The sequence below is a fragment of the Schistocerca piceifrons genome, chromosome 4, assembly GCF_021461385.2.
Source record: "Schistocerca piceifrons isolate TAMUIC-IGC-003096 chromosome 4, iqSchPice1.1, whole genome shotgun sequence".
Classification (NCBI taxonomy): Eukaryota; Metazoa; Arthropoda; class Insecta; order Orthoptera; family Acrididae; genus Schistocerca; species Schistocerca piceifrons.
This window is the reverse complement of record NC_060141.1, coordinates 481,867,536-481,895,226: the sequence shown is the minus strand read 5'-3', so window position 1 is coordinate 481,895,226 and position 27,691 is coordinate 481,867,536. Positions and strand designations below refer to the sequence as shown.

Sequence of the window (27,691 nt, the reverse complement as noted above, 5' to 3'; positions counted from 1 at the left end):
AGTGTTCCCAGCTATGTATCTCTTTAGTACCATGTGTTGCAATCTATGTATCCCTCTTGTACCGCGGATGTCCTACCACAGCCGGCCGGAGTGGCCTTGTGGTTCTAGGCGCTACAGTATGGAGCCGAGCGACCGCTACGGTCGCAGGTTCGAATCCTGCCTCGGGCATGGATGTGTGTGATGTCCTTAGGTTAGTTAGGTTAAAGCAGTTCTAAGTTCTAGGGGACTGATGACCTTACAAGTTAAGTCCCATAGTGCTCAGAGCCATCAGCGACGAGGATGCGTGAGATTTTAAGCTGATTGTGCAGTAGTTCTCGTACTTCGACGGCTTTGCTATCTTTTGATTCTGTGAATGGTGTTTTGTCCGAAAATAGTAGTGCTAGTCTAAGAATAAAGTATGTCAGTTCTAGTTTGTGTGCGATATGAACGCCAAATGTATAGTAACCGAAATTTCATGTATACCGAAGAAGTTTGTGAGCGTGCTCATTGTCAATGAGCCGTCGTTCATTTGTCAACGATTTGTGCACCGTCTGCAGCTCGACCGTTTCTACGGAAACACTCTCCGCAACAGAGCTATCTGCGGCCAATCGAAATCGGGTAGGGCACTGTTTGGTTCCGAGAACTCAGTCGCGAGGGAGAAATTTGACGATGGATCGAGTAAAGGAAGAAGTCGACGCTCTGAAGGGCGCGGGAGATAAGAACACCGCCGAGAAAGTACCGCCCGAGGACAGCAGGCGAGAGAGCACCGGCGCTGCGGAACGGGTCGAGACACCGGAGGCTGCGGAGAAGCTCGGCGACGAGGAAGCGGCTGCAGAGCCGGCGGGAGTCGTGTCCGGAGACGCGGCGCAGAGGGGCAGAGCGTCGGCGTCGCCGGGAGAGGAGGACGCGGAGGTGGACGCGGCGCTGGCGCGGCTGGCCGAGTCGGCGCCGGACCCGGCGGCGTTCCGGCGGCGCGTGCTGCGGCTGCTGCGAGACACGGAGCGCCGCATGGCCGAGAGCGAGGAGGCGACGCCGGGGGCGGTGTGGCGCCGGGTGCGCCACCTGCGCTACCTGCAGCTGGGGCTGGCCTACCTGCGGGCCGCCTTCGACAAGGAGGTGTTCCAGCTGCAGCGCCGCTACCACGCCCTGCTGCAGCCGCTGCGCGAGCGCCGCCGCCTCATCGCCGCCGGCCTGGCCGAGCCCACCGCCGAGGAGTGCGGCGGCGCCGCCGCCGAGGACGCCGAAGCGCCGCCGGTCAGCGGTGAGTGAGCTGCCGGCAGCGCGGCTGCTGGTCTGCTGCGCCTGTGGGAAAGGCAGAATGTATTTGCTTTATACAGGGTGTTACAAAAATGTACGGCCAAACTTTCAGGAAACATTCCTCACACACAAATAAAGAAAAGATGTTATGTGGACATGTGATCGGAAACGCTTAATTACCATGTTAGAGCTCATTTCAGTTTCGTCAGTATGTTCTTCCGCCTACGCTCAATGGAGCACGTTATCATGATTTCATAGGGGATAGTCTACCTGTGCTGCTAGAACATGTGACTTTACAAGTACCACACAACATGTGGTTCATGCACGATGGAGCTCCTGCACATTTCAGTCGAAGTGTTCGTACGCTTCTCAATGACAGATTCGGTGATCGATGGATTGGTGGAGGTGGACCAATTCCATGGTCTCCACGCTCTCCTGACCTCAACCCTCTTGACTTTCATTTATGGGGGCATTTGAAAGCTCTTGTCTACGCAACCCCGGTACCAAATGTAGAGACTCTTCGTGCTCGTATTGTGGACGGCTGTGATACAATACGCCATTCTCCGGGGCTGCATCAGCGCATCAGGGATTCCATGCGACGGAGGGTGGATGCATGTATCCTCGCTAACGGAGGACATTTTGAACATTTCCTGTAACAAAGTGTTCGAAGTCAAGCTGGTACATTCTGTTGCTGTGTGTTTCCATTCCATGATTAATGTGATTTGAAGAGAAGTAATAAAATGAGCTCTAACATGGAAAGTAAGCGTTTCTGGACACATGTTCACATTACATATTTCCTTTCTTTGGGTGTTAGGGATGTTTCCTCAAAGTTTCGCCGTACCTTTTTGCTACAGCCTGTATGTACATTGAAGGAAGATCACTGCTGTCAGCTGCAGCGGGACATTAAGCAAAATCAGCGGCGATGGAGGAAAATGTGTAGCGGTCCGGGATTTGAACCTGGGATCCCCTGCATACTAGGTAGGTGCCGTTACTATTGCACCATGCGGGCCACAGAGGTATCACAACTGCACTGACTATCTCGGTACGCCTCACGCCGATTCACACTCCGCTGGGTAATTTCCAAGAATGATTGCCTATAGAAGTCGGGGGGGTCGAAACCATACATATCGAACGTGCAATTATAAATCGATCATGCGAGTATAGTGGCGAGCGTTGTGTGTATGTTTAAGGTGGTCACTACAGTAACGACAAAACAAAGAAGTTAGAAAAATACTTGTAATTTCAAATGAGACTCTTTACCTTATACGTCGTCGATGTTACCGTCATGTGGCAGTCCATGTGATGTATATGCTACAGGGACAGTTCCCTTTTTCCCATATCCAGGGTAAACTCTGCCAATATCACGCAAGTATATCACAAATGGTTCAAATGGCTCTGAGCACTATGGGGCTTAACTTCTGAGGTCATCAGTCCCCTAGAACTTAGAACTACTTAAACCTAACGAACCGAAGGACAGCACACACATCCATGCCCGACGCAGGATTCGAACCTGCGACCGTAGCGGTCACGCGGTTCCTGACTGTAGCGCCTAGAACCGCTCGGCCACTCCGACCAACTCGCGCAAGAATATCGGCAGATTGTCGCCTGCATTAACTTTCCCTTGCAGACGCAAGTTGTGGAAGTATAGATACTGAAAGAAGTATAGGTCGTCCCTTTGTCCGGGACGCCCTCCCTTTTTGTTGTAGATTTAACAGATTTCCACAGCCGCTCAATATTCTGGGTGTGAACACTGGGGTCGTCCGAAGACACGAACTTCGCACAATGGTTGACGAATTCGTGGTCGAACCCTTCAGCTTTCAGAGTCTTGTAAGACCGAAACCCGTCTGTAATAACTTTAGTACCAGGCCATATGAAGTGTTTAATGGACGCACTAAAGTGACCTTGTCTTGGGACAGTACTCTCACAACGAAACACTTCCGGGACTCTCTTTCTATTCTACCGAATACCCAAATGTGATCTATTCCACTTTTCGAAGGTTGTCATCTCTGGTTCTTTCGTCTATCTATATGAGATTCGTCTACTTCTACAACTTTATTCGCTCCACCAATTGGTACACTATCATTTGTTACTACCACGTAACTCTCGGCAAAACCAGAAGTAGTCACACACGATATTTGCAGATAACTCTGTTTCCGATGCTGTTGCTTGCAACGTGTAGTCTCAAATCCAGCACGATACAAGAATGACGCTCGACTGAATGTATAACTTGGAAGAGTCGAACCACGTATTTTTCCTGACACTCTTTCGTTTTCCGCACTGTCCGCAATGAAATTGCGACGGTATTTCTGCATCGACACTCCTCTTACGAAGTTTTACAGACTTTGCAGCACCACAATCTACACAGTCCCTCCTTCCCTCCTCCAGCAGATCTCCATATTTGCGGCAAAATGCCAAACAACTCTCTATGCTGGATACAAATGGAATTAGAGTTTTCCATGTCAGAGAATTCGCATATGAAACGTCAGAAACACCAGACACTACACTAATTATCGACAGAAACAGACTGGGTTTCCCAATCAGGTCAGAAATAATTGGGGTGGGAATTACGAACTAAAGGAACGACGAAAAACAGATAAAAATGACCAGAACAAATAATTGATCATAACGCCCGCCACGAGACTCGCATCACCGATTTACAATCGCACGTTCGATATGAATCGTTTGGACCCCGCGACTTCGATAGGCGATCATTCTTGGAAATTACCCTCCGCCGATAGCCACCTGTCCGCCGTCCTAGTGCACTATACACTTGTTTGCTTCTCAGAGATTCCCACAGGAGGTCGGGCGTATTTGTACATTCGCACTTGAAGGAGGGGGATCCATTGCCCAGCAATGCTTAGCAGTTGTACGAATATGCGGTGGCTGTCCGAAAGAATAGACACCATTCATAATCTGCAGCTGCGAAACATTATATACATATAATTATACGCATATAATTATATACATTTCGGACAGATACACGCATTCACATAATAGTATTTGCTTTCCGAGGCTAATTTTCGTTATTGGTCCTAACGGAAATCAAATTGGCAACGGTAACCATCTGTGATGTACACAGGGTGTAGAGGAGAGGGAGTATGTAATATTTTGAATAGCAACCCTTGTTAGGAAAGACATAATTTCAGTTCTACGATGGTTTCAAGTGTAGCGCGTCCGCGTCCGTCGAGGGAATAAAATCTCTTGGAGTTGCTTGTCCTGATATGCAGTAGCCGGATTTAACCCCTATGGACCACTTCTGTGGGATTGTATGCAAAATTTAATTTACGAGACTCCTGTAGAGACAGAGGAGATCTGCTGGCACGAGCTGTGGCCACGGCATTAGAAATTGAAGAAACATCAACTGGGATGGAGAGCGTGTCCCAGAACATCCATTGTGGGCACAGTATCTGAAGCAACGTTGGTGGTCGCCACATAGAGCCGTCATTGCAATGCTTCAGTACTGCTCTGAACGTGCAGTATGCTATTTATAGTTTTTACTATTTTTTGTTTAAAAAATAATGTAAACACATAATGTTTAAGTGTAAATACAAACAAATGTGCTCAAATCATAAATGGATAAATCGCTACGTTTCCTTTCGATTTGCTATCCAATAACCGTACAGCATCACGCCTACTTCAGTTTCCCAGGTAGAAGTAGATGAGTTAAAACATCTGAACTGAGACCGCCGTAGAAGAGAAATGGCACGTTTCCGGACATGGTTCCAATTCAAAATACACTACTGGCCATTAAAATTGCTACACCAAGAAGAAATGCAGATGATAAACCGGTATTCATTGCGCAAATATACACTCCTGGAAATGGAAAAAAGAACACATTGACACCGGTGTGTCAGACCCACCATACTTGCTCCGGATACTGCGAGAGGGCTGTACAAGCAATGATCACACGCACGGCACAGCGGACACACCAGGAACCGCGGTGGTGGCCGTCGAATGGCGCTAGCTGCGCAGCATTTGTGCACCGCCGCCGTCAGTGTCAGCCAGTTTGCCGTGGCATACGGAGCTCCATCGCAGTCTTTAACACTGGTAGCATGCCGCGACAGCGTGGACGCGAACCGTATGTGCAGTTGACGGACTTTGAGCGAGGGCGTATAGTGGGCATGCGGGAGGCCGGGTGGACGTACCGCCGAATTGCTCAACACGTGGGGCGTGAGGTCTCCACAGTACATCGATGTTGTCGCCAGTGGTCGGCGGAAGGTGCACGTGCCCGTCGACCTGGGACCGGACCGCAGCGACGCACGGATGCACGCCAAGACCGTAGGATCCTACGCAGTGCCGTAGGGGACCGCACCGCCACTTCCCAGCAAATTAGGGACACTGTTGCTCCTGGGATATCGGCGAGGACCATTCGCAACCGTCTCCATGAAGCTGGGCTACGGTCCCGCACACCGTTAGGCCGTCTTCCGCTCACGCCCCAACATCGTGCAGCCCGCCTCCAGTGGTGTCGCGACAGGCGTGAATGGAGGGACGAATGGAGACGTGTCGTCTTCAGCGATGAGAGTCGCTTCTGCCTTGGTGCCAATGATGGTCGTATGCGTGTTTGGCGCCGTGCAGATGAGCGCCACAATCAGGACTGCATACGACCGAGTCACACAGGGCCAACACCCGGCATCATGGTGTGGGGAGCGACCTCCTACACTGGCCGTACACCACTGGTGATCGTCGAGGGGACACTGAATAGTGCACGGTACATCCAAACCGTCATCGAACCCATCGTTCTACCATTCCTAGACCGGCAAGGGAACTTGCTGTTCCAACAGGACAATGCACGTCCGCATGTATCCCGTGCCACCCAACGTGCTCTAGAAGGGGTAAGTCAACTACCCTGGCCAGCAAGATCTCCGGATCTGTCCCCCATTGAGCTTGTTTGGGACTGGATGAAGCGTCGTCTCACGCGGTCTGCACGTCCAGCACGAACGCTGGTCCAACTGAGGTGCCAGGTGGAAATGGCATGGCAAGCCATTCCACAGGACTACATCCAGCATCTCTACGATCGTCTCCATGGGAGAATAGCAGCCTGCATTGCTGCGAAAGGTGGATATACACTGTACTAGTGCCGACATTGTGCATGCTCTGTTGCCTGTGTCTATGTGCCTGTGGTTCTGTCAGTGTGATCATGTGATGTATCTGACCCCAGGAATGTGTCAATAAAGTTTCCCCTTCCTGGGACAATGAATTCACGGTGTTCTTATTTCAATTTCCAGGAGTGTATTATACCAGAAATGACATTTGATTACATTTTCACCCGGAACAACCACTTTTTGCCGTAATAACGGCCTTGATACGCCTGGGCATTGAGTCAAACAGAGCTTGGATGGCGTGTACATGTACAGCTGCCCATGCAGCTTCAACACGATACCACAGTTCATCAAGAGTAGTGACTGGCGTATTGTGACGAGCCAGTTCCTCGGCCACCATTGACTAGACGTTTTCGATTAGTGAGAGATCTGGAGAATGTGCTGGCCAGGGCAGCAGCAGTCGAACATTTTCTGTATCCACAAAGGCCCGTACAGGACCTGCAACATGCGGCCATGCATTATCATGCGGAAATGTAGGGTTTCGCAGGGATAGAATGAAGGGTAGAGCCACGGGTCGTAACACATCTGAAATGTAACGTCCACTGTTCAAAGTGCCGTCAATACGAACAAGAGGTGACTGAGACGTGCAAGCAATGGCACCCCATACCATCACGCCGGGTGATACGCCAGTATGGCGATGACGAATACACGCTTCCAATGTGCGTTCACCCCGATGTCGCCAAACACGGATGCGACCATCATGTTGCTGTAAACAGAACCTGGATTCATCCGAAAAAATGCAATTTTGTCATTCATGCACCCAGGTTCGTCGTTGAGTACACCATCGCAAACGCTCCTGTCTGTGATACAGCGCCAAGGGTAGCCGCAGCCATGGTCTCCGAGCTGATAGTCCATGCTGCTGCAAGCATGGTCAAACTGTTCGTGCAGATGGTTGTTGTCTTGCAAACGTCCACATCTGTTGACTCAGGGATCGAGAAGTGGCTGCACGATCCGTTACAGCCATGCGGTTAAGATGCCTGTAATCTCGGCTGCTAGTGATACGAGGCCGTTGACATCCAGCACGGCGTTCCGTATAACCCTCCTGAACCCACCGATTCCATATTCTGCTAACAGTCATTGGATACCGACCAACGCGAGCAGCAATGTCGCGATACGAAAAACCGAAATCGCGATAGGCTACAATCCGACCTTTATCAAAGTCGGAAACGTAATGGTACACATTTCTCCTCCTTACACGAGGCATCACAACAACGTTTCACCAAACAGCGCCGGTCAACTGCTGTTTGTGTATGAGAAATCGGTTGGAAACTTTCCTCATGTCAGCATGTTGTAGGTGTCGCCACCGGCGTCAACCTTGTGTGAATGCTCTGAAAAGCTAATCATTTGCATATCACAGGATCTTCTTCCTGTCGGCTAAATTTCGCGTCTGTAGCACGTCATCTTCGTGGTGTAGCAATTTTAACGGCCAGTAGTGTAACATCTACCCGTGCGCCCGCTCTGTGTCTCGTGGACGGACAGAAAGAACTCGGTTTCAGACGATTTTGATTCCTACGAGGAGATTTTCAGTCTCCAGAAATGTCATAATATGCGAGCTTAGGACACGTCCGAAAATTTTTCAACACACCAACGTCAGAGATATATGCCTATAATTTTGTGCATCAGTTCGACGACACTTCTTGAAAACGGAAATGATTTTTCCACTCATTAGGGACGCTTTCCTCCTCAAAAGACCTACGGTACACAGCTGTTAGAAGAGGGGCAAGTTCCTTCGCATACTCTGCTTAGAATCGAATGGGTATCCTTTCAGGTTCAATGGCGTTTCCACTATAAGGTAATTGCAGTTGCTTTTCTATTGCTTGCTCACTTATTTCAATATTTATCATTTTGTTGTTCGTGCAACTACTTACAGGACGAACCAAAGTGTGAGCTTCCCCTGTGAAACAGTTTTGAGAAAAGACGTTAAGTATTTCGGGATTTTCTTTGTCATTCTCTGTTTCAAAGTCATTATGCAAACAGAGAGTCTGTAGAGATGCCATCGGCCCTTTTACTCATTTAACATAAGAACGGAACTTCTTACGATTTTCTGTTAAGTTAGTAGCTAGAGTTCTACCTTAGAATTCGTTGAACGCTTCACGCGTAGCCCTCCTTACGCTAATTTTGGCCTCGTCTAATTTTTGTTTGTCTGTGAGGTTTTGGCTAGTTTGAAATTTGCAGTGAAGCTCTCTTTGCTTTCGGTTGTCGAATCAGGGTGGTCTTTTCCATCCCTCACAGTTTTACTCGTGTCATACTTTTTTAAAGCGTAGTGTACGATGCTCTTGAATTTTGTCCACTGATACTCAACATTGTCAGTGTTGGACATGAAATTTCCGTGATGACTTGACAGGTACTCTGTCTCTTGTCACTGTTGCTAAATAGACAGCTCTTCCTACATTTCTTTGCACACCAACTTAACGGCCCTATGATCGCTGACTCCCAGTTCTGTGCAGAGTCGAAAAGTTCGGTTCTGTTTGTAACCAGCAGGTCTAAGAAATTATTTTCACTAGTCGGTTCTCTGATTAACTGCCTCAGCTAATTTTCGGTAAGGAACTTAGAACTATTTCACATGGTTCTCTGTCAGTACTACCCATCCTAAACATGCACTACAAGCAAACGTTTGCATGTAATATTGTTCGATGTGCCACACGCTATACAACCCTCCATCTTCTGGCAATATTGGAGCCAACAGACAATTTAAACTGTTTACTTTTTTCCAATCTGTCATAGATAGTGGTTTTTGTTTCCTTTTTCGAATTAGTTGGTCTTATTGCTCCCTTCTGGAACTACAACGAAGCTGAAAAATGTGGTAATGCGTGTGGTCATAGGCACTTCTAGATTCCTCCAAAGAACTCTAAGAGCAATATTAAATTTTATTGTTTGTCATTATGGATTTATACGAATGAGATGACAGGCATGCTGTTTGGTGCAAATGACCTAAGCCTATTACACACCCACTTCTTCTTACTATGTTGATTAGCAGAAACGAGTTTAAGATGTCTCACATCCGACTTACATCGTCATTGCCATATTCGATGTTACTATAGACGCTTAAAAAAAAAAAAAAAAAAAAAAGAGGACAATGTAAATGCTCCTCTAAGTGGCAACATTGAGCAACCGGAGAAAGGGCAGTGTATTACAACTGTGTGTCTAATAGAAAAAAACCTCAAGGTATCTCATCCCTTCTACTGCAGTAGTTATCTTCTGGAACGTCGCAAAATGTTGATTGCCGTGTCGTAGAAACGGAATTCCGCTTGGCTAGTGCCCTCTCTTTCTGACAGCACAGGTTTGAAAATGCAGCGTATCCCGATGGCACGATAACGCTGGGATGAAATTAAATTACTGGGAGTGGTACGAGTAGCTGTAGGATTTTGTGTTTAGGGTGTGACCTGGTTGGTCCACCTAAATTGCTGTGAGCGTTGATACCCAGCAGTAACATTCAATGAGGTAGATAAAAATCTCTCTCTGACCACATTTACGTGAATGTGGTAGCGCGCCACGGAACTACTACTGGATTAGAATATGGCAGTCTAGCGTCAATCGCTGCCTGAATTTCTGCAGAGCGAATAGCGTTGGTATTCCGCCGGACAAACGTCATAGTTAGGTTTGTTAAAAGATATTGTTTGAAATCAGTATCTTTAGCGTACTGAGTGACAACTTAGCCTGACTTGCAGATTCTAGTCTATGTAAAGTGTACCATAATTTATATTGAAAACTGGCACGATTCAATGTATATGGTAATAAAAGCAAAAACGTTCCATTAAACGTTTGCGTAATAATTAACAATGTGGAATTACAATCCGCCATTGATTTCAGTACGAGATATTGTCCTAGCTACTACAAATCTATTTTCAATGCAATTTTTTTGATTAAGTCCCCATCTAATTGACCCTAAATATAACCCATGGCCAATGGCTGGGACACCGGCACAGTTATCTGCTGATGTAAGACGACATCTAACGCACCAGCATGGTCGAAGACGGACAGGTCGAGCAGGACCTCCAAGATTAGCTGATCTCAATCCTGTGGACTTTTTTGGTCTGAGGATGTCTAAAAAAATTAGTATCGAGCCTAAATTTATCAGATGATCAGTGGCTGTTCTAAGGAATTTAGTCTCACAGCAGAAAGGAATGCATGTGACATTTGGAACACTTCTTTCAAAGCGAACGTGTCAATAGTAATTAGCAACACTTAACGTGCTAAAGGAATACAGTATTGTTCAGTCACATCACCTGTCAAAAGACTGAACAGCGACTGACTGCAACGCGAACTGTTGGGAGACGTGCAGTGAGGTTCTGGAAGGTACGGACACCGGTGTGCAGTCATGACGAGTCCAGTGTTGTGGTCAGCAGTGCTAGGTTTTCGATTGAGGATCCATGGCGCCAACAGTCCAATCGATGTGGTCCCACAGATTCTCGTTTGGGCTTACCCCTGGAAGTCTCGCTGCCAGGAGAGTGCGGCAAATTCATCCTGGTGCACTCGGAAACACGCACATACACTGCGAGCTGTGTGACACGTTGCATTGTCCTGCTGGTAGATGCCACCGTGCCGGGGAAAACAGTAGATGCATACTTGTGTTACTCCATTGTAACTTCCAGAATGACGACATCCCCCAGGGAATGCTAAGACGAGCGCGGCTCGCGTTCATGCCGTTTATTGTTTGTCATCTTCTCTTTGCGGTACTGCCGCCTCGTTTTCTTATTCGATTTACTGGAAGTTGCTGGTTTGCTTGTCCGTGGGTGGCAGCAGCAGCGCTTATCGATAGATGCACTGTCTTACTATCTCTGGAGCGACCGCTAGTATTTCCGGGTCGACGTCCGTCGCGAGTTCAGTCGTGGCGAAGCGCCAGTGAGGTCCGGACAGCCAGTAACCACCGACGGCTTGCGACACACATGCACTGTCCGACGGAAGGAGAATGGAGTGGAAACGACCATTGGTTAGTCGATCGGTTGGTCGTCTCATCGGTCGAAGTGTATTTGGTCTTTCGACCGCTTCTGGGAGCCTTCAATTGGTCATCTCAGGTGCAGTGAGCTCCAGACAGCAGAGACTCACTTGATTGTTGCCAACACACGTAAGTTGAGTGGGGACAACTTTGGTTGGAATGACCGTTGGTTAGTCGTTCGGTTGTTCGTCTCATCGGGCGACGTGTATTTGGCCTTCCGACCGCTTCTGGGCCCCTTCAATTGGTCATCTGAGGTGCAGTGAGCTCCGGTCAGCCTAGACTCACTTGACTGTTGCCAACACACGTACGTTTACTGGGTACGACCTTGGTTGGAATGACCGTTGGTTAGTCGTTCGGTTGGTCATCTCATTGGGCGACGTGTATTTGGTCTTCCGACCGCTTCTGGGCCCCTTCAATTGGTCATCTGAGGTGCAATGAGCTCCGGACAGCCGAAACTCACTTGACTGCTGCCAACACACGTAATTTGAGTGGGGACGACCTTAGTTGGAACGACCGTTGGTTAGTCGTTCAGTTGGTCGTCTCATCGGGCAACGTGTATTTGGTCTTCTGACCGCTTCTGGGCCCCTTCAATTGGTCATCTGAAGTGCAGTGAGCTCCGGGCAGCCGAGACTCACTTGACTGTTGCCAACACACGTAAGTTGAGTGGGGACGACCTCAGTTGGAACGACCATTGGTTAGGCGTTCGGTTGGTCGTCTCATTGGGCGACGTGAATTTGGTCTTCCCATCGCTTCTGGGCCCCTTCAGTTGGTCATCTGAGGTGCAGTGCGCTCCGGACAGCCGAAACTCACTCGACTGTTGCCAACACACGTGAGTTGAGTGGGGACGACCTGGGTTGCAACGACCGTTGGTTTAGTCGTTTGGTTGGTCGTCTCATCGGGCGACGTGTATTTGGTCTTCCGACCGCTTCTGTGCCCCTTCAATTGGTCATCTGATGTGCAGTGAGCTCCGGACAGCCGAGACTCACTTGACTGTTGCCAATACACGTAAGTTAAGTGGGGACGATGTTGGTTGAAACGACCGTTGGTTGGTCGTTCGGTTGGTCGTCTCTTCTGGTGACTTGTATTTGGTCTTCCGACCGCTTCTGGGCCCCTTCAATTGGTCATCTGAGGTGCAGTGATCTCCGGACAGCTGATACTCACTTGACTGTTCCCAACACACGTGAGTTGAGTGGGGACGACCTTGGATGGAACGATCGTTCGTTAGTCGTTTGATTGGTCGTCTCATTGGGCGACGTGTATTTGGTCTTCTGACCGCTTCTGGGCCCCTTCAATTGGTCGTCTGAGGTGAAGTGAGCTCCGGACAGCCGAGACTCACTTGACTGTTGCCAACACACGTAATTTGAGTGGGGACGACCTTGGTTGGGACGACCGTTGGTTAGTCGATCGGTTGGTCGTCTCATCGCGCGACGTGTATCTGGTCTTCCGACCGCTTCTGGGCCCCTTCAATTGGTCATCTGAGGTGCAGTGAGCTCTGGACAGCCGAGACTCACTTGATTGTTGATAACACACGTAAGTTGAGTAAGGGGGACCTTGGTTGGAACGACCGTTGGTTAGTCGTTCGGTTGGTCATCTCATTGGGCAATGTGTATTTGGTCTTCCGACCGCTTATGGAAACTTGTGTGTGTCGACTTGTCATTGCTCCTTGTTGTTCCATGGTGATTGGTTTTAGGATTGTCGAGTTCTGGGTGCAAGTGTTTACGTGCAACTGTGTGTGGCTTCTGTGATTTCCACTGCGTACTGGAGTAGCCAGTCGGTCGGTCGCGACAAAGATTAGCGTGTGTATGTTTCCTGGCAGTGTTGATGCTATCTGGCACGGAGTGTAGTTCAAGAGTCCTGTCTTTTTTCATATTTGTCAATGGTTATTGTGCCTTGACTGTATTTAGACGCCTATGTTTGAAGACGTGGTGCTGCTGGTATCTTCACCCTCGCTGACGTGTTCGGTTGTCGTGCCGTTGGTCGGCTGAAGGGAATTGATTAGGTTGTTGGTCGGGCCTTCCGCCGTCCTTGGGTCGGGTTGCCGTCCGTTTATTTAGTATTACGCTTGGCTGCCTGTCTGACCAAAACTTAAGTTACAGTTACTTCCGCATGCGGACCCTTGAAGCACTTATGAGCACCACTGTTCTGTTGTTTTGGATTGTGATTTTCTTTTAGTCTCAAGTCCTTTGCGACGCCTTCAACCGTGTTTTAGTTAGTTTTAATGTTCAGTATGCGGCCATCAGCCGAACATCTACGTGAAATATTTTAACATAAGGCCTTCAGCTGTCGTAAATTAAAATTTGAAAAATCCGTTGTTTAAACCTTGAGAATTTTCTTGTGTCTGAAATTTTGTTGTCCTGGCCTTAAACCTTGAGTGGTTCTATGCTCAGTATATGGCCTTCAGTGTAACTCTATGTGAAATATTTTAAGATGTGGCCTTCAGCAGGGTATTTATGTAAAAGTTTGGTAACTAAGACCTTCAGCGGCGTGTATTCCTTAAGATAATTTTAATAACCTGTATTCGAACGTTCAGCCACGTTGTTTATGAACGATTCTAAGCTCATGTCTGATTAAGTATTTTTATCAAATAAAGTTTGTGTGTTTCTGCAACTAACAGTAACTGACCTTGGCCCCTTTCCACACCTATAACCCTGATCTGCTCTGCCCTGCGAAACCAAGATTTCAACGGCCATGACAATATTCTCCAAATCATAACGCTCATTCCTGTGACCTAGCCTCCCGACGACTGTTGCAGGGTGTTTGGTCTCAGTTTGATGGGAGTGAAACGTAACTTATCTCAAAAGTCCTCCTGTCGCCGCTCAGTGGGCGTTCAGTTGCGATATTGGTGTGCAAATTCCAGGCTTCATCGCCGATGAAGACCAGTCAGCATGGGTGCACGAACCAGGCATCTGCTGCAGAGGCCAATACGCAGCAACGTCCTCTGACCGGTTATTGAGGAGAGACTGTTGGTAGCCCTATGGTTCATCTTGACGGTCTATCGCTCAACAGTAGCAGTTCTGTTCGCCAGAACAAGGCTTCGCAGCTGTCTTCCACCCCGTCAACTAAGGGCGAGGGTGCACTGCAGTTGCCTTGGCGCTGGCTTTGGATAGCACCAATTTGGCATGCATGGTATTCTTCAACTACGGAGGCACGCGAACGGCTTACAAACTTAGCCGTTTCGGAAATGCTTCCAGCCTTGGCTCAAAAAACAATGATTATGTACGTTTGGACGTAAGGCATGTCGCTTCGTTTCCGCATTACGACAACGACTGCACCGTTTACCGCGTCCCCCTGACACACTTTGTATACTTTGTACTGCTAGGGCTACTACCAGCCGTCTGTTAGGTGTTTAGCACATAGACCGCGAACATAGTTGGTGGTCACATTAATTTGTAGGGAACATGTATATTTCTCGTTAAGGTAGGCCTTGGGTGAAATTTGAGGACAATTCGGTTGGGACGAAATCGAAAAAATTTGCATTCCTAATTTATATGTACTGACTAGGACAATATTACGTAGTAAGGTAAGTGGCTGATCGTATCCTGACGTTCCCAATACTCTCAAAACGGTGCGTACGCATCGAACGTTTTGCTTCTATTACCATATATTTTTAGCTATGTTTCAGTGGCAATTATATTATACCCCACGTATTAGGTGTTATAGAATCAAGTTCTTCCTCGTTAGGGATATTAGGGTTTGGTCTGAATACCAAATACTGCTTTCTTCCGTGTAACCAGATACTCCAAAAATAATTTAACAGACTTTGTAAGTTGACTGCTTCTGTGTTGGCAGCGCTGTGAAGCGCTTTGTATTGGATCTCTGACTGCGCTTTCTTTGTAAGAGACTCAGAGGCTGGTTGGACTCGTTGTTGGAATTAATCGCCAGTAGTGTTGGGTTGTTGGAAGTTAGTCGTTAGCAGTGATGGAAGTACTGTTGGGCTGTTGGAGGTGAACAGCCAGCAGTGATGGGTGTTAGAGGTGAGAAGTTGGCACTGGTGGAGGTTAGAGGTCTGGAGTGATAACGTAGGCTAACGATCTGCAAGTATCCGACTTGGAGATTGAAAATTTTTTATGATTATATATCTTTGTACTGGATGTCATTGACGATTTATATTCGTGTTTGAACTAGATGTCACATTACTAAGGTAAAAAAAAAATACACAATTTGCTTTGCAAAAAATCTTTCCTTTGGTAACCACATGCCTATTAGTAGTTAGCGGCTTTAGTAGTTAAAATCTTTTATTTAGCTGGCAGTATTGACGCTCGCTCTATTACAGTAGTTCGCATAATGAAGATTTTTGTGAGGGAAGTGCTTAATGAAATGTATAGGTTATCGTCAGGATTGCTTCTTATTCAGGGCCATTCTTTTGTATTAATTATCTCAAGTCAGGCTGTAATTTTTTTGAGCAGTCAGACTGCGTTGCGGCTAGAATATATTGGGTCAGTGTTGACATGATAAGAAAAAGTAAAGAGAAAGTGGGCTCAGTACGTTCAGTTTTCCTCAGCTGTTTCAGAACCAAATAACGTAGAGGTTTCATCTGCTCAGTCATTCAGCAGTTTAAGTACAGACACACTCAATTAAATAAAGACGTTTCAACTTTCACAGGAAAAGTAAAACATGATACTAGCCTATTTGTACCCTGATGTGAATAAACTGCTTGACAAAGAAAAAGAAGCACGCAAAGTGAAAGGTGAAGAAGGCGATCGGGGGGGGGGGGGGGGGGGGGGGAGGAAATTAAATGAAACTTCATAGTTAGAGAGAGTATGTGAAGATACATAAGAGATTATAAAATTTAACCAAATTTACAAAGAACTTAGCAGCACCTTGTGTGGAAGAGCATTGTTCAGTTAAAAAATGGCAGCACCACACTGTCGCATCATAGGAAAAACATGAGGAGGCATGATGTCCGTGACTCCCGTGACGTGCATACAAAGTTCCTTCAATCACTACCAGCTGTGACTTGCAGTCAAACCAAAGACTTCCCACCCCACATCAGCAGAATCACCGCCGTGCCTCTCGGAACACATTGGAAGAACGGGGACTGTCCCCAGGTCGCCCCATACTTGCCGGCGAGAGTCATCGAGGGTAGTGCAGAACCGCGATTCATAGCTGAACTCTTTGCGACGCCATTCATCAATACTCCATGCTTCCAGGTCATGACACCACTCTAAATTCAGCCGTTTCTGACGTGGTGCTAACGATAGCCTACGTATGGGACGTTAACTGCCTAGGTTCAGATGCTCCCAGCCTCCGACCACTTGTCCATGACGAGACAGTACTTTGCAGGGGAACAATTACTTCTTCTCGGATGGCGGGCGCCGATGTGTTCCACCATACGGCAATCATCCGTTGTGGTGGTCAGACATGTTCCTCTGGAACGTTGGCTACGAGTATACCTACCCTTACATTCCTATGCTGTCCAACATAGGGTCACTGCCACATCCGAATAGCCCAAAATTCTAAGTGTTGCACGATTCGACCGTGCGGCAAATGGAAATCAACAAATGGTTCAAATGGCTCTGAGCACTATGGGACTTAACATCTGAGGTCATCAGTCCCCTAGAACTTAGAACTACTTAAACTTAACTAACCTAAGGACATCACACACATCCATGCTCGAGGCAGGATTCGAACCTGCGACCGTAGCGGTCGCGCGGTTCCAGACTGCAGCGCCTAGAACCACTCGGCCACACTGGCCGGCGGAGATCAACAATGACGTCATTCTGTAAGGATGGAGATCAACAACGAGGTCATTCTGTAAGGTCCTGATAACGCTCTCTCATACGAATAAGCCACATTTCCCTTTCCTTCACAACGATCTCTCAGCATCGTACGCTGCACCTCCTGGTTACAACAGAGAACTCGAGCAACACGAATATAGTATGTGGGACGCTCTATTTTTCACAGTGAATAACAACTCTAAATAATTACACACCTACCGACGGTGGGTACGATTACGATGTTACTTTGATATTCGACCAGGTGTTTTGCGGGCTTCACCTCTATCACGCACCGTGTTACGACCACTCCACACCGCGAGACTGAATGACACCTGATGAATATTCAGTCGCGTGACGCGGTAAGGAAATTACACAATCGGAGCGGAGACGAATGGTGAATCAGTCTAGTGGCGAAATTCTTTGCTGCAAGCTACTTCGACAAAGTGGAGAGCACCTAGAAGCGTACATCTCGCAAACAACGAAGTTAGTCGGCTGTTCGTGTGCTTCTGTCGTGAGCAACTATGGAACGTTGTTCAATGACGGTGATACCACGAGTGGGGGGGCGTGATCTATGTAATCCACCCCTTTTCACAGAACTTGGAGTTCGGAGGTTTGCATACGCTGTAGATCACGTTAGGAAGCGACCCGTGGCAGGTCTGACGGTAGACCACAATGCTGGTGGACGTGCTAGAGTATCTCGCGTCGGCACACAAACCGTGCATTCGAACGTTAGCGTTGAGCGTGCCGAGTTTCTAACAACCAAAAAAAAAAAAAAAAAAAAAAAAGTGAAGCACCCACAAGACATGATCAAATGTCAGTGTTGGCGGGTATGGAAATCATTGGAGCAGCAGTTCTCTGTGACGGTTAGAGCGGTTGACAGAGTTCATTAGCGTTCGTGTTTGGTGTTGTTACCAAGCGTGGTAGGGTACTTAAGGGACGTGAACAGCTTACGATGTTGGCTGGTCACTCTGAACGAGACGGAGACGCCGATTACTAGAGTGAGACAGCGTTATCAGCAACTGACAGAGTTTGAAAGGGATCTCGCTGTGACTCTACAACTGGATGGCTGGTCAGTACCCAGATTTGTGAGGTATTCCGATGCAACAGCGGGTCGATGATGTACTGCATATGGACGTGAGGGAGAGCAGGCATACTTTTTGTCAAAGTGCCGGCCGACCAAGCTGACCATCAAGAGGGAGGATCCGCGTATTGTGCACCAAGTACGACGTAAGTCCTTCACATCTGCGCCTGCAATTCGAGAACAGGAAACTGACCCCTCCAACGTTTCATGTTACCCCGTGATATTGGTCGGAGAACAGCAGCAGAGTGGAGAATTACCGCCCCATGCGTAGGCTTCCCTCAACACAGCAACGCTAATGGGGCCGGCAACTGTGACCGAGCGGATCTAGGCGCTTCATTCCGGAAGCGCGCTGCTGCTATGGTCGCAGGTTCGAATCCTGCCTCGGGCATGCATGTGTGTGATGTCCATAGGTTAGTTAGGTTTAAGTAGTTCTAAGTCTAGGGGACTGATGACCTCAGATGTTAAGTCCCACAGTGCTTAGAGCCATTTGAACCTGTGATCAGTGTCTAATATTCAGAGTCTGTTAGTCACAAAGCATTCACTCGGTTCCTAGCGACCGATTTCTTTGCTGCGAAACAAAAGGAAAAAAATATGAATACGGTTTTCAAACTAAAAAATGGCCTATAAAAACAAATAACCAAAAAATAGTATCGAGCTCAGTTTAAAGTTCTGTTTAGAACTCAGGGATTTTAACTACACCATGTGTGTATATTGAACCGGGGACCTAGAAACGACGGATAGTCTTTGTCAGTGGTTCACAACCCCACAACAGGCCACAGCAGCCTACCCACCTCACCGCTGCCCCCAGCAAACCTAGGGTTATTGTGCGGTTCGGCCCCCAGTAGATACTAGCAACGAAAATATTATAGTTCATCTGAAATGCGAAATTGATGTAGATATTTTTGTAATTATTAGAGCTACTAAAATAGTCTGTGTGTAATTCTGTGAGAAGATTTTTCACACTTAATTTGAATGAAAATGGAATTATGATGTCTTAAACGGTTCAGGAAATATCTGAAGTGAACAGCTTAGCTGAATCATCCTGTACATTTCACATGAAAGCTTGCTCCTCGTTAAGCGTATCTAATACATTGTCGGCCATTTCCTGGAACATAGTGAATAGACTGAATCGTAATAGGCCTCACATGTAACTTAGCGTTACTGGGTAAGACTTGTATCCTAACTGGCACTGGTATTACAAGCATATACAGGGCTTCCAACACCGAAATCATCAGCGTCCGCCACCGAAGTTTCTTGAGCAACTATGTAACACTCTCGCACCAACTAAACGACTACGTGACGAAATACGCTGCTCTTCATGGGATCGTCTCCATCTCTTCCATCAGTTACAACTGGTAAGGGTCCCGTGTTGATGAAAAATACTCAAGAATCGGTGGAACAAGAGCCTTGTAATCTACTTACTCTTTTGATGAGTTACATTTCCTTATGACTATTCCTGTGAATCTCAGTCTGGCATTTGCTTTTCTTTTCATTTAAGCTCGCTCCGAATAGATACTCCTAGATATTTTATGCAAGATATTGTTTTCAGTAATTTGTCGTCAATACTGTAGTTGTAAAGGGGTGCATTTCTTTTCCCGTGTCTGCGCAATATGCTACATTTATTTACGTTCAGGGCCAGGTGTCAGACCCTGCACCACTCATCAACCATATGTAGGTCATTCTGAAAACTGATACTATCTTCTGGCTTGCTGCTTTGTTGTAGATAACGAAATCATCTGCGTACAATCTTAAACAGCTTCTGATACTCTCCAGTGCATCATTTATATACTTTGTTAACAGTAACGATCCTGTCACACTTCCCTGGGGTGCTCCGGAAATTAAGAACGACGTGATGAGTTCCGTATGCAAGGATGTCTTGCATGCAGTCTGAAATATGGTCCGATAGTCGCTAAGCTCTTACTTCTTTTTCACTAAACGACAGTAAGGAACGGTGTCAAATGCCTTTCTGAAGTCAAGAAACGCGTCAGCAGCCTGAACGCCATAGTCCACAGCGCTATGGATCTCATGGAGAAACAGAGCGAGCTGAGTTTCGAAAGAACACTGCTTGCGGAATCCATGTCATTCTCTGCCATACGACGCCATAAAGATAACGTATGGAGAGGCATGTAGTCAGCAAACCGTTCTCCCGGCCGTTTTTCTGACATTCCAGACCTTAGAGCCGCTATTTCTGAATCAAATAGGTCCTCAATTGGCATCACGAGGCTAATTGCACCCCGTAACAGTCGTCCCAGCAAGCATAAATCCTTGGCAGTACTAAGAATCGAACACAGGCCGTCCACATGGCAGCTCTCTAAGCTGACCACTAACTGCGGGGGCGGACTTAATAGTGGTCTTGAGGTTTCCTTAATGTTTTTGGTGACATCTGGTCGGAAGACGGATGAGGGATTTGGCATCATGATTACACTGCTCCTGCTCCAGCGCCCCCAAGATCGAATATACCCAACGTTATACACTATGAACGTGTTAGGAAAGCGAATCATGAGAGTATATTTTGGAAATAACACAGTGCCGTAGTCAGCTACATATTCGGTGTATAATTCTAATGGTTATTTTATCGAAGTTATGCGAAACGAGTCAGTTTATAGGACATGTGTACATGACTGATGTTAAAATTAATGAAAACATTATTAAATTACTCCTACTCATGCGACTATACTCAAAAGTAAGTTCTTTTTTAATTTTTTGCCTCATATTCAACTCGTTTCTGGACAACGGACGGCCTTAATAATGTGCTTTAAAGCTATAATGTTGTAGGTCTGGATATTACTATTCTTCTCAAATTGTGATGCATTAATCATGACGAAATTCATTAGCGAATGTATGTATTGCGACAGCTCAGTTATGATGTTTAGCTTCTTGAAGAGTTAGCTACATTTCGCCGGTGGGTGAACAACACGTACGGATCCTGCAAAAGTAATAGGACCATTAAGCAGCTCTTCTTGAACAACATTGTTAGGTACAAAACCAAAAGTGTCCACGGTTTTATACACTGGCATCCTTTGCTTCTTGTAATATCTTCTCCGACGGTAAGGCATGGCTGTGTGCTGCGTGCGGCTGCCTCGAGTCGAATGAGCATGCAGCTGCCTGTATAGCGGATGTGCCTACTGATAAGACTGGGCGCGGCAGGAAGTAGCGCCTTGATAAACCGCAATGGCGGCGCCGGAAGTCGAGCAATTCTGCGGATCGCGCTCAGTTAAAACTTAGCGCGATGCTCCCAGCCCTAGCGGCTGCCGAGCGAAACTCGTTCAAGGTCACCCGCCAATATGAGATGGTTTCCCACAGAAAATTATTCCGTAGGACATTATTGAGTGGTTCATACTTTTTTTCAATATTAGGAATTATATAAAGAGCAAAATTACCTGAACTTATTCGTTTGAGAAGCTCAGTAATAAGCTACTTCCAATTCAAATTTTCATCAGTATTTACATCCAGAACTTTCGTGTTTGCATAAGTGCCGATTCTGTTTGTTCAGTGTCAAATGAGAAGTCGTTCATGCATATAAGGAATAGTAGTGGACCCTAAATTGAATCCTATGGAACTCCATTTGCAGTGTCTGCTCAGCATCTAAAATTTTCTTACATTCTTACAATCTTTGAATTGTTCAGCGCTACCTTTTACGTTCTGTAGTTTACGTATGATTCAAACCAGCTAAGCGTAAAACCATTAATTCCAAAAACTTGAGTTTTCTAAGAGAGTAACATGATCTTCACAATCAGGTGCCTTGCAAAGATCACAAAAATATCAACTGGCGATATATTATTATTTAAGGCTAGTGTTATTTGATGCGTCAATACATAAACATCATTCTCAGTCGACCAACCCTTCTGTAATCAAAACCGCGATATGCTAAGCAGACTGTTTACACTTAAGTGTAAGACTACTCTTAAGTGCACCATTTTTTCGAATACTTCGGAAAAATATGTAAATAACGAAACTGGACGAAAATGGTTTTAGTCTGTCTTATCACCTTCAAGACGTTCAACAACTGCGTGTTTACACCTGTCTGGAAGAATTCGCCGTGCCAGTGAGGCACTGAATAGATCGCCAAGGAATTTATTTTTCAAACTGGAAAATTTTTCAGAATTCTCTTTGAAATTCCGTTAACATCGCATGAACTTTTGCTTTTTAGAATTTTTTCTAATTCCGTTAGTTCCAGTGAAGGATTTTGGTGCTACTTCTAGTTGCTGAAAGTTCTGTGGATTATTATTCTTAGTATATTCTCTTGCTTCTTCAACTGAATCATTTAGTCCCATTTTTACTGCTACATTTAGAAAGTGATTGTTAAAGGTACTCTCATCTTGTGAATTATAGACCACAACGTTGTCATGTAGTGCAGCTGATGGAATTGTCCATGCTTATACTCATCAGTGTAAATTACAACGCAGTCGCAGTGGTCGGATAAAATTCCATAAAACATCGATTTAAAAATGTAGTGTGCCGTGTAATTCTTTTTATAGTTAACAGGAGGTGGTAAGGAATTTATTTATTTTACTTTATTTATTTATTTCCGAATTGTAGACCTGTTACTGATGTTCAAAACAGGTCGTACATCTTACAATTTTCGTTTTTCATCATTTTACAGTTTTCTTTTCTTTTGTTTTATCTACAGCATTTACAAAGAAGGGTACTTTTCAAAATAACTACAATTTAAGGTTGAAATATAAACAAAATTTTGTTGTTTTTTAAGAAGAATATAAAAAGATGATAAGATAGTGAAGAAATTTGTTAGTACCATCACCGAATGTGACTGACGGTGAATACCTCGGAATGGTTTCTTCGAGCTGTTGACCACCAGTCTCATACACACACACACACACACACACACACACACACTCACACATGGTTATTAGTGGAGAAACAATATTGCTTATCATATTTATTACTAATCCTATGTATTAACTACTTTAGGTGCCCATCCATGTACAGCATTTGACGATTTCTTGGCTAGATCGTCAACACCTTATGCTTATTTACTGTACATCTCAGCTTCCTCCTCCTGTTCGTCCTCATTGTCACTATTTGCGCTGTCACTGTAGGTATCGCAGTCCACCCTCTGGAGATTGTTTTTACGCTGCACATACGCATGTCTGTAATGTCGTGTCCGCTTGTACTCTTCATGTGTTGTTTTTGAAATACTGTTTGTCAGTGCGTTTAATTGTGCCAATTGTTCTTCGTCTCTTATTGCTGTGTATATATCTATGTCTGTATCTGTGTAGTCTAAGTGTAGTGTATGTCTATCGTTCGCGTATTGCCAGCAGGAAAAGACAGTGTGTTCTGGGGAACCTTCTTCCCCGTATGTGCATGTAGGTGTCTGCCTCATACTCACGCGGACTAAGTGCGTGGGATAAGGTCCGTGTCCGGTTAAGAAATGTACCATACCGCGGCTTGGATCCATATGCCTCATTCTCAACCGCTCTCTTATGTCAGGGAGGAAGTCGTGCAGTGTGTCCAAACGCCAACTTTTAAGGTGACGTATCGTCTCTATGGGCACACCGGTTATTGTGTGTACCTTATCTAGTCTCCCCACCTTTAACCAGTACCTTGCAGCTCTGCATTTGATGGTGATATCTATGGGGCACATTCCGAGCACCACAGACAGTGCATCCGCTGAGGTGGTACCGAAGGCTCCAGATAGCCTCAGTAGGAAACTTCTCTGCCCTCGTCTGACCGATGCTTTGTTGGTGACCACGTTCAGTCTGTGTGCCGACGTGCTAGCTGCAAAGCTGAGTACTGATTCCAAGAGCGCACAGTGGTATGTCCGTATGACTGGTAGAGGTAGTCTGTACTGTTTTGAATTTAGCCTCACCAGTTTGTGTAGTATTTTTTCTGCTTTGTCTGTTTTTAGCTTTATGTGTTCGTGTAAATTCAATTTTTCTTCTATGTGTACCCCAAGATAGCGCGTAACGTGTGTTCATTTGATGTTTGTGCCCTCAATTTTAACCGAAGGATTCCTTTGGAGTGATGCTTTCAGTAGAGTGTATGTTGTTTTGTTTTCGGCTATCCTGAGTTTGTTGTTGTGACACCACTGAGTAATTGTTTGTAGTATTCCACTGGCTTTCTCTTCTAACTGGGCTCTGTTGTTTGCAGTGACTAAAACTAATAGATCATCTGCGTAGGCGACAATTCCGTCTGACATGTCATCCCCATCCAGAAGTTGTAAGAGAGGTTCGATTGTTATGTCCCAGAAGATGGGACCGCAGATCGACCCTTGAGGACAGCCTTTGGTAATTCTTTTAATTACTTTCCCGGTGTCCATCTGCCATTTGACTGCTAGGTCTTTGCAGTAGTCTAGAAAACTGTTGTACAGTGACTGCGGTACCTCCAGATGTCTTAGGCTGTGAAACAGTGCGGGCCACCAGAGATTATCAAACGCTCAGGCAATGTCAATCATTATTGCCATTGCGTATTTCTGTTTTGTGGTGTTAACTAAGTGCAGTGCCTGGTTGATGGCATCATCTATTGATCTGCCAGTTCTGAAGCCGAACTGGTGTTGGCTCATACCCCTGAGAGCTCTGTGTGTTTGCAGGCGATTACACAGTAGCTTCTCCTGAATCTTTGCTAGGGTGAAACTTCCAGGCAGATTAAAACTGTGTACCGGACCGAGGCTTGAACTCGGGAGGTACTGGCAGAATTGAAGCTGTGAGGACGGGGCGTCAGTTCAAACGGTTCAAATGGCTCTGAGCACTATGGGACTATGGGACTTAAATGCTCTAGAACTTAGAACTACTTAAACGTAACTAACCTAAGGACATCACACACATCCATGCCCGAAGCAGGATTCGAACCTGCGACCGTAGCGGTCGCGCGGTTCCTGACTGAAGCGCCTAGGACCGCTTGGCCACTCCGGCCGGCCGGGGCATGAGTCGTGCTTGGGTAGCTCAGATGGTAGAGCACTTGCCCGCGAAAGGCAAAGGTATCAAGTTCGACTCTGTCTCGGTCCGGCACACAGTTTTAATCTGCCAGGAAATTTCATATCAGTGCACACTCCGCTGCAGAGTGAAAATCTCATGCCTTTGCTGGGACGTTTATTAGGCATTTTGGCCTGTAAGTCTTTGGATCTGAAGGATCCCTGTCCGCTGATTTCTTAATAATGACTGCTTTGGAAGTCTTCGATACTGTAGGTACACTACCCAGCCGTAAGGCATCGTTCAGTAACGTTGTTAGGAATGGGGTGATCTGCGGTGCTAGTTTTTTCAGTGTTTCCGAGTGGATACCATTTGGTCCAGGTGCTTTCTTGTTTTTGAGCTCTGAGATTGCTGGCGCAACCTCTTCTTGCGCAAACGAATACTTTGGTCCGCAGGCATCCCCAACTTCTGGCTGCGGGCGCTGAGGAACTCGCTGACGGTGGGCCCGCTGATCACTGAGCGCGACGCCGAGGTGCTGCGCCACCTGGTCGACATTCGCGTCGTCATGGAGGACCGCGAGGAGCCCGGCTTCCGGCTGGAGTTTCACTTCGCGCCCAACGACTACATCGCGGACTCGGTGCTCACCAAGGAGTTCGATGTGAGCTTCGACCCGGAGCCGGAGGACCCGCTGTGCGGCGGCGGCATGCGCATCGTCTCGATGCGAGGCAGCGGCGTCACCTGGAAGTCGCCGGAGGCCGACGTGACGCGGCACCCGCGCTCGGGCAGGACCTGCGACTCCTGCTTCCACTTCTTCGCCCGGTAAGCTTGCACCGGCCCTGTCTTCTTCAGCTCATGCCAGGCCACCAGAATATACTGAGGTGACAAAAGTCATGGGATAGCGATATGCACATATACAGATGGCGGTAACATCGCTTGCACAAGGTATAAAAGGATAGTGCATTGGCGGAGCTGTCATTTGTACTCGGGTTATTCACGTGGAACGGTTTCCGACGTGATTACGGTCGCACGACGGGAATTAACAGACTTTGGACGATGAATGATACTGGGAGCTAGAAGCATGGGACATTGCGTTTCCGAAATCGTTAGGGAAACCACTACCGCGAGATCCACAGTGTCCGGCGTGTGCCGGGATTACCAGATTGCAAGCATTACCTCTTACTACGGACAACTCAGAGGCCGACGGCCTTCTCGAAACGACCGAGAGCAGCAGCTTTTGCGTACATCTACATCTACATCTACATTTATACTCCGCAAGCCACCCAACGGTGTGTGGCGGAGGGAACTTTACGTGCCACTGTCATTATCTCCCTTTGCTGTTCCAGTCGCGTATGGTTCGCGGGAAGAACGACTGCCGGAAAGGCTCCGTGCGCGCTCGAATCTCTCTAATTTTACATTCGTGATCTCCTCGGGAGGTATAAGTAGGAGGAAGCAATATATTCGATACCTAATCCAGAAACGCACCCTCTCGAAACCTGGACAGGAAGCTACACCGCGATGCAGAGCGCCTCTCTTGCAGAGTCTGCCACTTGAATTTGCTAAACATCTCCGTAACGCTATCACGCTTACGAAATAATCCTGTGACGAAACGCGCCGCTCTTCTTTGGATCTTCTCTGTCAACCCGACCTGGTACGGATCCCACACTGATGAGCAATACTCAAGTATAGGTCGAACCAGTGTTTTGTAACCCACCTCCTTTGTTGATGGACTACATTTTCTAAGGACTCTCACAATGAATCTCAACCTGGCACTCGCCTTACCAAGAATTAGTTTTATATGATAATTCCACTTCAAGTCGTTCCGTACGCATACTTCCAGATATTTTACAGAAGTAACTGCTATCAGTGTTTGTTGCGCTATAATATAATCATACAATCATTCTTTCTATGTATTCGCAATACATTACATTTGTCTATGTTAAGGGTCAGTTGCCACTCCCTGCAGCAAGTGCCTATCCGCTGCAGATCTTCCTGCGTTTCGCTGCAATTTTCTAATGCTCCCACTTCTCTGTATACTACAGCGTCATCCGCGAAAAGCCGCATGGAAGTTCCGACACTATCTACTAGGTAGCGTTACCAGTGCTCACACACAAGCAACACTGCGTGAAATAACCGCAGAAATCAATGTGGGAAGTACGACGAACGGATCCGTTAGGACACAGCGGCGAAAGTCGGCGTTAATGGGCTACGGCAGCAGACAACCGACGGGAGTGCCATTACTAACTGCACAACATCGCCTGCAGCTGCTCTCCTAGGCTCGAAACCTTATCGATTGGTCCCTAGACCACTAGAAAACTGTTGTCTGGTCAGATGAGTCCCGATTTCTGTTGATAAGACCTGATGGTATGGTTCGAGTGTGGAGCAGACCCCACGAACCCATGGATCCACGTTGTCAACAAGGCAGTGCGCAAACTGGTTGTGGCTCGATAACGATCTGAGCTGTGTTTGCATGGAATGGACTGGGTCTTCTGGTCCATGTGAACCGATCATTGACTAAAAATGATATGTTCGGCTATTTAGAGACTATTTTCAGCCGGTCATGGTCTTCAATACTGTATCACCAGGCCACAGATGTCGGCGACTGATTCGAAGAACATTCTGGACAATTCGAGCGAATGATTTGGCCATCCAGACCGCCGGACATGAATGCCATCGAACATTTATGAGACATAACTGAGAGGTCAGTCCGTGAACAAAATCCTGTCCCTTCAACACTTTCGTAACTGTAGATGACTATA

At 46.7% G+C, this 27,691-nt stretch overlaps 1 protein-coding gene across 1 annotated transcript; it reads left to right on the top strand.

Moving 5' to 3' along the window:
* The first annotated feature begins 648 nt into the window (after positions 1-648).
* Positions 649-25,758, top strand: LOC124795930 (nucleosome assembly protein 1-like 4). The gene is made up of 2 exons (XM_047260011.1): positions 649-1,240; positions 25,391-25,758. The coding sequence occupies exons 1-2, from the start codon at positions 649-651 to the stop codon at positions 25,756-25,758; spliced, it is 960 nt and encodes a 319-aa protein (XP_047115967.1).
* The last annotated feature ends 1,933 nt before the right edge of the window (positions 25,759-27,691 follow it).